Raw genomic sequence first — 15,098 nt, forward strand, 5'->3', positions numbered from 1 at the left:
ATTACCTATTGCGGATTTAGGTGCAGATTATTCATTAATGCTAAGGAGGAACATTTGCATTCAATCAATGAGACCCCTGTACTGGGGCCAATCCCCTTAGATTGTCTGATGCTCCAGAGGGCATCCCATTGCCTCATAGACAGGCCTTTTCAACAGTCTACATTCATCAAGACTATGCTTCATTTAAAGGCTGGCTTTAGCGCTGGTGGCGCCCGGTGCAGCAGTCTTCTTTGGAGCCCCTCCACATGACCACTTTCTTCACAAATTCACACACTACCACCCTCCAGGTGGGCCCCTCATCTCTCCATAGCCTAACATAAATACATTTTTTACAGCACTACTTATAGTTCACTCACACTCAATTCTGTGATCTCTGTGGTACACGTTCTTTGCAGCAGGCACATTAACCCTCTGTGCTACTATGAGATTAATATGAGTCAAAACTGCACTAGGCAAAATTCCGATTTCTCACCAGCAGGAACGTTAATCACCAGAGTTATCTAGACATGTTTACTGTTGCCTAAAAACTGCTAGACACAAGGATGTTTGCTGCGCTTTGGAACCCATAAGGTATTATTAAACACACCACCCTCCACTAAAGTCAGCATCAGGTGCGGCTGCACCGGTTACACTGCTCTAAAGCCAGCCCTGCTTCATTTTATAATGCTTGGTGAAGCTGGATTACACCAATTTTGGTCTATGTCTTTTTTGGCCACTATCACGTCTAGACTAAGAAATAATTTCTGGTATCACATGAGGCCTAGGTTGTCCGAGATGTTTAATGTGGCTGTTCGTGGGTTGATTTAAATCTGTGTGCCCATGACTTTGTTGCATTTGTCTTCCACTGCACTCCAGAACCCCACGGGGCTCCACAACTGCAGACAGTATGCAACAAGGCCCCTTGTTCTGTTTGACATCTAAGACATTATGGTGAAGAGTCCTTTTTAATGCACCAGAATCTGACTCTAGTATAGTGTACTCAGGGTAAATATTTAAATTGTATCAGATGAAATTTAGACACTATTGCTATCTCTCTAGGTGCTGCTAGTGCCTCCTGCAATTCTGTGTGCTCCATTAATCCCATGTCTTCCTCTTAAGCTACCCTAAGCTTGTCCAAAGGTGACTAGTGTGTGGAACATTATCGATTGTGTACAGGCTTGAAATCTTTTTCTTTGAGGCCCTTCATTGTGAACTTGGCCTCCAACAGATACAAAAATGGGTATTGAGTCCAACTGAGGAATATATATGAGAATAGTCCTGATCTTATTTGTGAAAAACCTATAAAGCTGTGTGTTACCAGGCCAGTCTCTTTTTGGACGTTTGAAAATTATTTGTGTGTATTATGTGTGAGGGTCACTCCCAGAGTGGAGATGTCCAACTGCCCAACTTGTTCCTACCTACAAAACCCAGTAGTGCGACTACCTGAGGAAGTAATGTACACACCTACAATGGTGCTTCCTTGGTTAGTCGTTCTTGCCAGCGAATTGGTTTCAAAGTAGCAGGCCATGTTTTCAGGGCCATTCTGGGCGCTGGAGTAATGTGTCAAATGCAAGTACGTTTGACTCCAAGTGCAGTAAAAAGCAATCAAAACATGCCTTCTGGTTTGCAAAACAATAAAAAAGAGCTAGTTTGTCTATACTGTACATAAACCAGATAAAGAATTGAAAGTGTCAAAGAGTGTGCTTTTCAGATGTAAAATGGTCCCTAATATATTCCAGTGAAGGAGAAAGGAGACACAGAAATGGCCAATAGAAAGAAAGTGAGGCAAAAAGCTCCTATGACCTCTGGTAAGATTCGACTGACAACGTCTTCAAGCCATTGGCTGAAAACTCAAGAAGCAACGAAGGCAATATTTGTAGGAGGCTGAACCAAGGCCTCTTAGACTATGTATAGAATGCAATATGCTTGCCTTGAATGGTGTACACACCATTACACATCAAAATGTAACATTAATGTTTGTTATAGTAGTATTCTTGTTTCAATTACAAACGTATGTACAATGGATATTCCTAAACACAATTATTAAACACCATGGCAAGTTAAAAAAGGAAAGCTCAAGAAAGAATATTAACATAACCTTACCTTATTGCTTTTGCTTCCAGGCCCACATGGAATACATGCTTTTATACCATAGACTTGATGCCCAGACAGATATGTGTCGGGCGGACACTCCTTGCACTGATTATTTTCTTTTTCAATGTAGTGCCCCCGTGGACAGGGGACACATGATCCAGACTGTTCAGAGCCAAGAGCACAAGCATGGCATGTAGATGCAACACCGTCCATAACATTAGTTGCAGTTATTGAATAAATCTTCACAATATCATTGACGAGGTTTCGTGTCTGTGTTTACAACAACAAAAAAAGAATTTAAAAATACATTTAATTCAAACAATTCTTACATTTTCAGCAAACAAATAATAAGCATGTTCATGTTTTCTCAGATTTCTAGGTGTAGGTCTTGTCATTTATAAAAACGAATACCAAGAGAAACATTATTGGAAGCCACCTATACTGTTTTAAAGCAAACACAAATGCATCCAGTTGGAGCTTTGTATTCGGGACAAGAATTTGTCGGACAAAGAAGAGAAATCTTTTCGGAGACAGGGCTTTTATGAGAATAATCTAAGTCAGGCTGCTGTCACCACAACCCATCTCTACTGTAGACCTCCCCCCCCCCAAAGGCCTGCATTGAGACAGCAAAATTCTACCTCAGTAGATTTTCTTCTACATTTCCGATTGTTTAAGTGTTAACAAACATCCACAGAAGTAATCCTGGAAATCTGCGCTATAGATTTCCAGTAAGCCAGACTCCTACTGGCCAATACATGATCATGTAGCTCACATGTTTATTTTAGGTGTAAATAAGCATTGGGCATTTTCACTTTTTTCGTATTCTGTACAGAAAATATTTGACTTGTGGGGAAAACATTTCCCCCTACATACTCATAATATTTAGTGCTGATCTCAAGTCATTCCCACCTGGGAATTGCAGTTAACTCAAACCTTTATGGCAGCAGACAACCTTATGAATGTTTCCCGGATGGGAATGGCCATACCAAATGTTTGTGAATACTCACAGACCTACAGGATTGTTGATGGTGTATGCATTTTGCATAGCAACCCCTGACGCTGTGCCATTGAGCCTATGCTAAATCTCCAATGGTAGAAACATTTTCATGCCGACAAATATTACATGATTGTGTATGTTACTTCGTTATCATACATTCCACTTTTCCTGATTATAGAATGAGGACTTGAAATTTAGTTTAGGCGCCTCGTTCTCCAGGGCTAACGCTTCACCTGTTAGGACTAAATAGTACATAACCATGAGGCATATATATCCCAAAGCATGAATAATTATTCAAAAAATGTTTATTTTGTTTCATTCAATATTTATTTCCCCAATATTAGCATCATCGTCTTCATTAAGTCTAAATAACAATAAAACTTTACTCAATAAATATTTCCATCTTAATACATTGTCTAAAAACATTCTTTGGACATTTCGTTTCAATGTGGCAGCAAGCAATTAGTGCAGATATCATGTTAAAACACCAAAATCTTATATTATTCGCGGCATGCAAGTAAAGGGCTATAATCTTTAAGGAGAGGAATACCTAGCAGACACAAAATACCTCAGTGGTGCCAGGGTCAGTTTCCTGGAAACACACTTTTGCCTTCTTCCCCACATGAATAACAAATACAGCGAAACAGCAAATAATACGCATTTTTAGGATTCGTGATGCCTCCTTATGTTCCCTGACACCTCGATTTCGGCATACTGTTATGATCCATTTTTTCCCACCATTCAGATATGATTGGCAAAAAGAGGACAAGCTCAACCATTTTCTTGGTGGTTCCGCAACAAGGGCACAGCCAGTCTATTGTCTCCAGATTGCATTCCCATTTAGCAGTAAATGGCAGAAGCAGAAGAGTCCCGTGACAGAATTGGAGAAGGAGCTTCCTAGCTGCTGCAGGTTCAATCTCATCTATGTAGTGCTCTACTTTTAATCCGTCCTTCATCATAATAAAATAATTGGTTAATGAGCCTGATGTAGTCTGTCCCTCCAAAGTTCACTTTTTATACTGCCAGTAATTGCCCTTGATGGTTAGTTTGGTAATTGAAGAGGCATCCAAGGGGGAAACCCACTGTTTCTCACTCCCATCATTTTAAGGCTCTCTCTTACATACTTGATCCAAGGAATATCCCTTGATCCTGGGATATGTATGACGTATTCTCAACCCTGTTGATAACAGCATTGCTCAGGAGTGGCTCAGATCCTTCTCCAATAAAGAAAGGGTCTCACTCCAATCCCATCGGAAATGGATCTGAGCCCCATGACTAAACAGAGTGAGCAGAGGGGTACTAATTGGGAGGCCCATCAACTGACGCAAAAATCGGGTTTCAGCTGCCACCATGGGAGTCCTATGGCCCTATAACTCCACACCATATAAAGCTGCTTCCAGGGCCTGACGTTTGTAAATTTGGATTCTCAGTGATATAGGACGGAATTGGGTAACTCAATGCATTTTCACCAACCCCCGGTAAATTGCTCATGTTTAAGCTTACGCTGTGCAATGTGGGTGTGCCAGTCTAGCTGCTCTGTTATATCAAGGTAACTAAAAATGTGCACATGCTTCAAAGGTGTTTCATATAACATGGTATTATATTTTGTAGAATGGCAAGGACTTAATACCATATATTTAGTTTTCCCCATGTTAATTTCCAGTCACCTCTGTCTGCAGAAGTTATCAAAACTATCTAAAATGTTTGTAACCCCAGTGGTGATTTGAAGAGCAGAAGCGTGTCATCTGTAAACATACGGGTGGGGACCTTGAAGTCTGCCAGACGTGGGGCATCACTCTCGAATTGATCCAGGTAGGCTACCAGATTGTTAACACATAACGTGAAAGGTTAAGGGTAAGGACACAGCCCTCTCTAACCCCTCTATTTACAGGGAATGTGTTGTTCATTCCCCCCACATTCAACCTCGGCAAAATTATGTTCATGGAACCTAATAATAGTTTTCAAGAGATAGTTAAGAACTCCTATATGAGTTAGTACCTGCCAGAGCGTGGGTCTAGGCACCAGACCAAATGTAGACCGTAAGTCTACAAATACTACATAAAGTCAGCCACCCCCCCTCTAAAATAGTAGCAGAAGTTGAAATACTTGATCTACAGGTCGGGTGCGTTTCCGGAAGACAGCTTGCAGGGGAGTCAATATCTCATTCACTGTCAGCCACTCCTGCAGCTTATCGGGATGATTCAAATGAACAGCTTTTCGGAGCTGTCTACAAGGCTTATAAGCCTGAAGTTTATCAGGAGGGATCAGGATCCCTTTTTGGAAATTGCTATTATTTCTGCCCCTGCCCAGGATGAAGCGATAGGGGCCCTTTCATGATGGCATTAAAATACAACGTGAAGTAGGAGCTCAAATTTCAATGTCATTTAGGTACAAATCTTCTGAGAGCTTGTCTAGCTCTGGTGCTTTGTTAGGAACGATCTTCTCAATAGCCGCACTAATTTCCAAGGTTAAAATAAGAGAAATCTCAGCACATTCACTCACATCACTCAAGACTTGCTTCCTTTTGGCCTAATGGACCACTTTGGTGTGCAATAGGTTCCTCTGGCATGGAAAACAAACTGGAGAAATGTGCAACCCATTTTGTGGCAACAACATGATTCACAATAGGGCAGTGTCTCTCTCAGCTCCACGTGGACACTATGGGCCTGATGTACGAAATACAGTCGCAGGCAGAGCAGCACTTCTCCTCAGCTCTTCAGCTCTATTCCAGGCAGAGGTTCCTCTTGTTTCCAGAAGAGTTTCTAAAATCTGTGGTTTTGGGTGCCCTTCTTATATCCAATTTCTCCTTTGAAGTAGGCCTACTTCAAAGTAAAGTCTCTTTGGAATGTGAAATCCTGCCTTGCCAAGGCCAGGCCCCAGACACTCACCAGGGGGTTGGAGACTGCATTGTGGGAGGGCAGGCACAGCCCTTTCAGGTGTGAGTGACCACTCCTTCCCTCCCTCCTAGCACAGATGGCTCATCAGGATATGCAGGCTACACACTCGCTCCCTTTGTGTCACTGTCTAGTGTGGGGTGCAACCAGCCCAACTGTCAACCTGACCCAGACAGGGAATCCACAAACAGGCAGAGTCACAGAAATGGTATAAGCACTTCTAAAAGTGACATTTCCAAACACAGAATCTTAAAATCAACTTTACTAAATGATGCATTTTAAAATTGTGAGCTCAGAGACCCCAAACTCCACATGTCCATCCATTCCCAAAGGGGATCTACATTTTAATCAGATTTAAAGGTAGCCCCCATGTTAACCTATGAGAGGGACAGGCCTTGCAACAGTGAAAAACGAATTTAGCAATATTTCACTTTCAGGACCTATAAAACGCATTACTATATGTCCTACCTTAACCATACACTGCACCCTGCCCTTGGGGCTGCCTAGGGCCTACCTTAGGGGTGTCTGAGATGTAAGAAAAGGGAAGGTTTAGGCCTGGCAAGTGAGTACACTTGCCAAGTCGAATTTACAGTTAGAAGTGCACACACAGACACTGAAATGGCAGGTGTGAAACATGATTACAGAGCTACTTGTGTGGGTGGCACAACCAGTGCTGCAGGCCCACTAGTAGCATTTGCTTCACAGGCCCTGGCACCTCTAGTGCACTTTACTAGGGACTTACTAGTAAACCAAATATGCCAATCATGGATAAGCCAATTACATACACATTTTGTAAAGGAGCACTTGCACTTTAGCCCTGGTTAGCAGTGGTAAAGTGCCCAGAGTAACAAAAACAGTAAAATCAGAGTCCAGCACACATCAACAACCTGGGGAACAGAGGCAAAAAGTTAAGGGAGACCACGCCAAGGATGAAAAGTCTAACATTCCCTAATAGCGATTCCTACAGTGTAGGAATAAATATCAGGAAATTGCTGTTTAGGTAATAGTGACCTATTTTTGTAGGTACGAATAGTTTAGCATTTCCTAATTTGCAATTTTCTAACAGGAAATCTCAAATTAGGAAAAGCTAAAGCAAGGGTGACGGTCAGCCAAAGCACCCCCTTGCTGCATCCTACAAAAAGTGGGCATGTGTGCGCTTTATTGCACTTAAAAAAATAAATTTAAAAAAGCATTTTTGGGTGCATTTTTTTAAATATATATTTGTTTTTTAATTGCACATGGTTGCCATCGACTTGAATTTGATGTTAATTGTATTTCCTAAATGCTCATTTTGCATTTAGGAAATGCTTTGTACATGTGCCAAAAAATCGCAATAGCAAATCCCTATTTGCGATTTCCTATTTAGACAATCACAAAATGCGATTTCTCCAGGGTAGAAATTCCATTTGACGATCCTCTAAAGGCCTTTGTACATAGAAAAAGGCAGAAATTGTGATTAGGCCCACTAGAAAATGCAAAAGGCATTTGTACATCTGGCCCTATATTCCAAAAGGAACAATGGTCCTAGTCTTTGGCCGCAACCAGAAATTCTTTCCATTTCCCACATTCCCAGCCTCTTTTTGCTTCTTTAACAGCATTTTTGAATACCACCCTCGTTGCTTGAATCAGCATTCGATCTTGCTTTTTAATTGCAGCACTTCTACATGCTTTATTATACCAGGATGGGGAGCTTTTCCTACCTACAATCACTTTTTCTCCACATAAAAACGTTTCTTTAATTCCATGTGCAAATGGTTATGTATGTTACCAATCCTTTCTGGGGTCCCCCTTTAGTCCAGTTGCAGAAGGAGCAATCCCCAAATACTCACAGCAACTAATTTATAAATTGACACACCTAACTCTTGGGATTGTGACACAGCATTCCACTTGCCTCTGTGCCGATTGTTGGCTAATCTCAGTCTTCCATCAAATGGCCCAATGCAGTTAGCTTGACTATTGTGAGCAGGGATCTCTATAACAAGAATTAGGACATTATGGGTGGGTGTTTTGGTCATGTCTATTCACTGCAGCCACATCCTTACGTTCAGTACCTTGGATGCAATTGAAAGTATGATATCCTTCCCTGGCAGAAATAGTTCTGCCATTACAGGCTAGTATACCTTGATTTATTGTTAATGGATTTAACTGAAGTGAGGGAGAAACCATTTATTAATGGGAGGGATTACTAATCATGGTATTGACCACGCTTTATATTCCTCATGAGTGAGGGTTTCACTGATAACATCCAGTGGTTCAAATTGCCATTTAATATCCCCACCCACAATTTTTATTATCCTAACTGGTAGTGCTGCCATGTGTAAGTTCAGTAGCTCTATGATGGGATTCAACTTTATTCCCCACTGGTCTTAAGAACACGTAATAAATATTGAAAACTACTTCCTGCGGAAATGTCAAACTAAGACACAAAATATTGGGAGAACCTATCTTGATTTGCTTGGCCGCACAGGCAAGCATGGTACTGACCATACCATAAGGCCCCCCGAAGGCCTGCCGTTTCCAGTTGTTGATGTTTCCTAATTAAAGTTAACAAAGCCCACAGTGCACAGGCTTCACAGGCCAGGCCTCTTGGAAGATCATGCATGTCTATAAAATGGCACCAATCTGGGCAATTTAGTTTGGAAACTAGCCCACCTACATTCCAGGAGACTAACTTATTATGGCGGCTAAATGTATTGCAAAAGAATCCACATCAATTCCAGTCCTAGTTGGCACCCCCAATTCTCAAATAATTTAACCAGAGTGGGTGAGGCAGCACTGTCCCTTGTATGACTATCCCTCATACCATTCTTAGTGCCAGGTTGGGCTGAATAAAATGTTCACACCAATTTTGAGTTTTGTTTTTTCTGGCCCAGTAGGGACTAGTCTGAGCTCAAGACCAGGCAACTCAATAGAGGGGTTGGTTGCCAGTAGTCTTATTTGAGCTCTTTCTAGGGTACAGCCATGTCCTGTCTTAACCAGGGTCACAATTTTTTGTGACGTCTTGACTCTGAATTCATCATCAGTGACATCAATCTGCTGCACCCTCCCAACATCATGATTGGTAGTACCACCCATACAACTCTCTACAATACTAACAATACACGGGACAGCCTGAGAAACACGAGTATCATAAACAAGCCAATCCACTCCTGCTAGAATATCAAAACGGTTGGAAATGGGGACTCTGCATACATCGTGATTGCATAATAGTTTATTAGAAACAAAATTAGGTACAGACGGTGGACATGCACTTTGCTTCTGTAGGGCAGAATCTTGTTCTGGAACAATGACTTGGTTTAAAAAAATAGCCTAATGACATGGCTACCCATTTTCTTAAATGACCAAAAAGCAGGCTCTGCATTTACTTAGAGATCTAAAATTAATGATGACACAATCCCCTGGGCAATTCACGACCCCAGACCGATCCACCCCATCAGCGAGTCAGAAGGATGTTATACACCAAAGAGAAAGGGAAGTCCCTGTATCATGTGAGCCAGTTCAGTGTTTTATTGGCGAGTTCTTCATGCAAGTCCCTCTGATCCTCACACAGAGGAGGAACTCCAGGTAGTATTGCCACATAAGGGCAAGATGCAGGTTTGAGATTAAACACAGGATAGCTATGGCTTTGAGTAGATCCATTAGTGAGAGGCTACCATATAGCATTCATCTTACAGTCCTTTGGTCCCCACCCGATGACTCACATTGTCACGTTAAGATGGATAGAGAGCAGACAGTCACAAATCTGGTTGGAAAATAGAGTTATAGAGTCTAAATGGCGGCTATTTGACACAGTGCTGGAAGGTACTGTGGGCCGTATAATAGGCAAGGCATTATGTTGTCCAGATACCTCACCCTGAACAACTTTGTGGGCTATTGTTGGAGCTTGGGGAGCTGGAATCTGAAATTGTTTAATATCATTCAGTCCTTGTTCAATGGCTGTCATGCGAGCCAGGACTGAAGAAAGTTTTGCAAGTATAATAGCCTTAACTTTAGGAACGCAGTCCGCCAACAACTGTACATCCCACAATAGTTTAGATATAATCCCCCCTTCAGTGGCCTTAAAAGATGATTGTACTGATACAAAAGGCGTGGGGGGAACTATTTTGGGTACAATTTCCACAATTATTTTGTGTGCCATCCATCTGGGTCACTTTATGGCCACGGTTGACTGTGGGCTCACCTCAGGAGAAGATGGATTAGAAGCTTGAACTTGACCTCCATTCATTTTCTAAGGGGCAATAGATGGTGAGGAGCCTGCATTGGCATCAGGTGTTATGTCAGATGTCATACCAGAACCAACGGACAACCTTCTCTTTGCTAGATCAGTTTTAGTGGAAATAACCCCCATGGTCCTCTGTAGCATTATATCTATTGAGATGGCTTTGGGAGTGGTTGAAATAGAAGACCCCCCTATGGCATTTCTTTTGGCTAAACACATAGAATTTCATCTTTTAGACCAGTACCTACAAAATCATAAGCTAGAGAGAGGTGGCCCAGCCCAGCCTCCTCCAGTCGTGGACAGGTCTTGGCCCAGATTTGTCTGGGCGTGGCCAGATCATGTCCAACACCGCTGGGAAGCCAGCAGCCCCGCCCCGCCCCTCTTGCCAATTAAACGAAGTTCGCACCTCCAGGGGCATAGATAGCAGGGAGATGGAGTCTCCCCGCCGATGTTGCCATACACTTTCTTCTGTACGGATTACAGTGTTATTTAGATGCCACCCTACAAGAAGTGAGTCACAGGAAGCGATGTCGATGGACAAGACAAGACATGCTTGCAGTGCAGTGGACCTTCTAATATTGCCCTACAGGGCAACATACAGTAGGTCGGAAATAATGTGTTTCAAATGCATAGTGTATTCCCAGTGCAGCTGTGTCATCAGTCTACCAAGATGCTGGGCATCAGAAAGAAATAAAAAGTAACCACTTAACTAATCTACACAGCTTGACCAGTGTTTAATTTGTAGAGAAATGAGTGCTGGTGCCCAAAGCTCTGCTCAGAAGCACGCACCCAGTGTTCTTAAATGTCAGAGCGATGAATACCAAGACCGCATAATCTTCCATCCACTAACAGACATTGCAGCGTTTTTTTCTGGTTTTCTCTTCCTCCTTTATTCCATTCTAGGTATTTTCCACTCTTCTTTTGGGGAAATGTCTCATCAAGAAAAATAAATGCCGTTCCCCAAAAATAAGTGCCGGTGGCCAGGCAACCAACTCAATTCAAAAACTGGGCACAGCTGGTGAATAAAATGAAGGCACATTTCTCTGGCAGACACATACCTGGCAGAGAAGGTGTAGATCTTCCCCGGAGAGGGAACAGTCGTGAATTTCCTCACATGTGAACCACAATGATTGTCATTCAGTTTTGATAGATTTGATAGATTGTGAATAAACAGCGTTCAGATTAAAACTCTGCTATTTTGCAAATCACAGACCCAACACCCCCATAACCTTTCAATTCACCTAAACCAACGTGTATTGTGAAGTTCGTAAAAATAGGCTTCTAAAATAATGGTAGATTCAAACAATGTGTTCACGGGGCACATAGTTCAACATCCTGTATACAGCCTTTGTTTACATTAAACCTCAGGTGAGAGCAGCGGCCTTACAGGTGAGGAGACGAGCACTATCGAGGCTTTGCTGGCGGATGCTGCGGTGCTCTGGTTTTAAGACAACTAGATGGTAACCGTGTGGAAGATAATGTAATCATGTGTCAACAAAATAAAGGGCAGTATGTGATACTGGCCATCTAAATAGCACACAGCGCAAACTGAACTGTCTCTTGACACAAATTACCCGTGTGTGCTACTCATTCTGTAGGTCTAAGCAGGATAAAAGGCAATGTCTATTTAAGAGAATACTCCTGCTGCTCAGAGGAGAAGCACAGATGTATCCAATCCTAGACTTTTTCACTTTATAAACGGCGGGTGGCTGACCCAAGCCAATAAATTATATTAATGCATTACCAAAGCCCCATTTCTCTGCTTGATTTGGGTTTTGATGTCCACATACTTGACATGCTTATCACTGTGTAGGTGCCTAACCCTGTAGATACCCAGACGAAAAGAAGCAGGTATTCAAAGCTCCAGCGAAGCTAGTGATGACGCAGAAAAAGAGGGTTCGACATATATTCATGTACACTGTGTAACCGACATATATATTGAAGTGTGATTTTAAGTAAAAGAAATAATGTACGAGGGAAATTGTGCCCTCGGGGCAGTTCGCCATCATTATAAACGAGCTTTATTAATCATGAAGTATTAAAAATGTATTAATCCGTCATAATCGCAAATGTATGCCATGATTTCTTGTTTGAAAACTGTTTTGCTTAGCTTAAATTTAGTACAGGCTTTGGCCTAGTTGCTTGGTTTCAAATTCTAACTGCGTGATTCTTTTTTTCCTTGAATTAATGAAATATATTCTTGCTTGAAGTTGTATTTTTCCAGTAGAAACTGGCTGGTACACTTATCTCCAAGGTTTCGTGCTAGGCCGGTTACATCCCCTTTGATACAAGGTCAGTCTCTGCAGGTGCGGACAATGAAGGTACAGATAGTAAAATAATTGGCAAACCATGATACAATTTGTGTTCCAAGGCGCCAAGGACAGTGTATGCATAAATGGGCGCTAGTAAAAGACAATTTTTATTGGACAATTTGAAGCCAACCTATGAACCCTCCAATGGAAGACCCTACAGAATTTGGAATGTTTCTTACTTAAACCCACCGGACAAAGAGAAGTCAGCCATTTTCCTCGATGCCAGTTTGAAGCCTGATGCCAGACTCCATTTTGGACGACACCCTGATGCCCTTTTCTCTATCTGAGAGAAAGAGACTTTAAGAATTCTCACCCTAGAGACTTTAACTTTGATTTGCCCCGTCTTGCCCATGCAGTAACTTTGCCCTATTCTCCTTGCCGTTGCAAGGAAGCTTGCCCTTAACTTTGCCCCTTTGAAATTTGCCCCATGCTGATCAACCGGTACCTGAAGGACGAAGACTTTTCTTGAATGCTGATTGTATTTGGTAAATATGAAAGGATAAATGTATTATGCATTGTGTTTTTTTTCCTTTTAGGTACCAACTGCTATTTTGATAGGATCCTAGCTAGAACTTTTCCAAATTTGTGTTGACTAAATTCGTTTTGCATGAAGTCCCACATGCCAATGCTAATTAGAGGTTAGTCGAGGTATTCATTCAATGTACCATGAAGAATTGAAATCTTGTTATGCTGACCGAATGTATGCAATTAGTCAAATACAGTTAGTCACATTGGTGATTTGCATTGCTATAACAGAGTGTATCATTATTCAGATTTTACGTAGATTGCGTTTCTTCCGCCGTTATGGACAGCTTGTAATGTTCATATACATATATCAATTGGTTTTGAGACACATATATATCGTGCTAGCTTTGTTAATATAGGGAAATAAATTCACTAACTTTTAATAAACTGGTGTGGTTATTCATGACTGAAAGGTCATGGTGCGCCGAAATACCAACTGTTATTGATTTCTGATGTGTTATATTGATCTATTAATTGAGTGCTGATTACCGATTACAACAGTTATTGATTATTGATCTGAGTGACTCGACTATTGAGGATGAGGAGAGCCCGACTCGGTTAAAAGATTCACCGACCTCCAACGTGTCCAGGTACAGGTAATTTATAAGGGCTGGACGCGTTATCACTAGCGATTAGAGCAGCCTTCTAGAAAGCAAAATAACACTTTTCTCATTTCTTATGGGTTAGAAAAAAAAAACAGTGCAGAGCACTAATGATGAAGGTTGGGCCTTAAGGGGACATTGGCGTTCTCTTTACATGACACTTCATAATAGTGGTCCATGAATATAACCTATAGCTATGAACATTTTCGTGGCCATGATATTCTTAATACTTACATCTTGTTGTAGGTTTGTCCTCTGAAAAGCCCATGTAAACACATGTGTAGTATTTTTCAAGACTGTGTATGTATAGGCTTGCTTGTCCCGGTTTCCTGCCCACGATTCCACTACAAATGTATTCTTTTTGTTAACATCCTAAAACATAATAAGAGCAGTATTAGAAAATTAAGTATAAAAGTATATTAAGTATAATAGTCGCTTGGGAATCTCAACAGCAGGCTTGTATTGTATAAACCACATAGCCGACTAAAGAGGTGCATTCTGTGAAACCCGAAACTGTTGCATACATTTCTTGCAGCAGATTTTATGGCTTGATATTCTCTGTTTACCTAAACACTATGCTTATGCCATTCCTCTGGTTCTTACATATAATAGAAGTGAGTTTTCAAACTCAAAGATGATATCCCTTTGAATTGGTTTTATTTTCCTGAGCCCTGCAGCAGCCAGGAGGAGGCTAGTGGGAGGCTAACCCCACCCCTTTTTTGATAAAAACAAATAAATAAATGGGGCTCAAGTCTTTCTGCCACCCCTGGGGGGCAGATAGGGACAGTACCCCCCCAATATGGCTCACCCGGGGGGGGGGGGGCAGAAAGCCTACTAGGCTCCTAGTGGTGGGGTCTGCCCCAATTGGGCCTGGCAATGCCCCCACCCCCAAAAAGTGGGCACAGTCTTTCTGCCCCCTGGGGGCAGATGTGACAATTACCCCCAATTTACCTCCTGGGGGGAGAATGCCCACTAGACATAAGGGAATCATTTTTTTTTTTATAATAACGGGGTGGGGGCTGCCCACCACCATGGGGATGGTTATGCCCCTTCCCCCAACTGAAGGGGCAACAATCTTTCTGCTCCCTAGAGCATCTCATCCCATCGGCAGGCAAGAGGAGATTTTACTCTTTTGAGTGTAGCCAGGAGACCTTGGCTAACTCCATACAACATCCCACTTGCAATGGTGAACAGCTTCACGTTCTGGGCTTGCGTAAGCTGCCACAAGGAAAAACTTACCAGACCTAGACACTTCTGAAAACTAGACATCTGGGAGAGTCCAGGGTGGTGTGCTTCACATACTTCCCATACTATTTTCTTACCCACAATGCACTGCAAGCATACCGCTTTGCCTGAAGTCATACCTTTTCCCTAAATTTCTGTGATGGAAATTTCTGGAATGTAAGGGAATCTGCAAAATTCCTATCACCCAGCATTGCTCCACCTCTGCCAATAAAAACTGCCACACTTGTTTGG

The 15,098-nt window shown here is 42.0% G+C and overlaps 1 protein-coding gene across 1 annotated transcript in view; it reads right to left on the minus strand.

The window, feature by feature from the left end:
- Positions 1-15,098, minus strand: part of ELAPOR2 (endosome-lysosome associated apoptosis and autophagy regulator family member 2) — a 402,503-nt gene that overhangs the window by 163,368 nt on the left and 224,037 nt on the right. Inside the window, exons 13-14 of the mRNA XM_069228716.1 lie at positions 13,857-13,994; positions 2,083-2,343 (exon numbers count right to left, since the gene is read on the minus strand). Of these exons, the coding sequence (XP_069084817.1) occupies positions 2,083-2,343; positions 13,857-13,994 (399 nt within the window). The remainder of the gene's footprint in view (positions 1-2,082; positions 2,344-13,856; positions 13,995-15,098) is intronic.

Source organism: Pleurodeles waltl, chromosome 4_1, assembly GCF_031143425.1.
Source record: "Pleurodeles waltl isolate 20211129_DDA chromosome 4_1, aPleWal1.hap1.20221129, whole genome shotgun sequence".
Lineage (NCBI taxonomy): Eukaryota > Metazoa > Chordata > Amphibia > Caudata > Salamandridae > Pleurodeles > Pleurodeles waltl.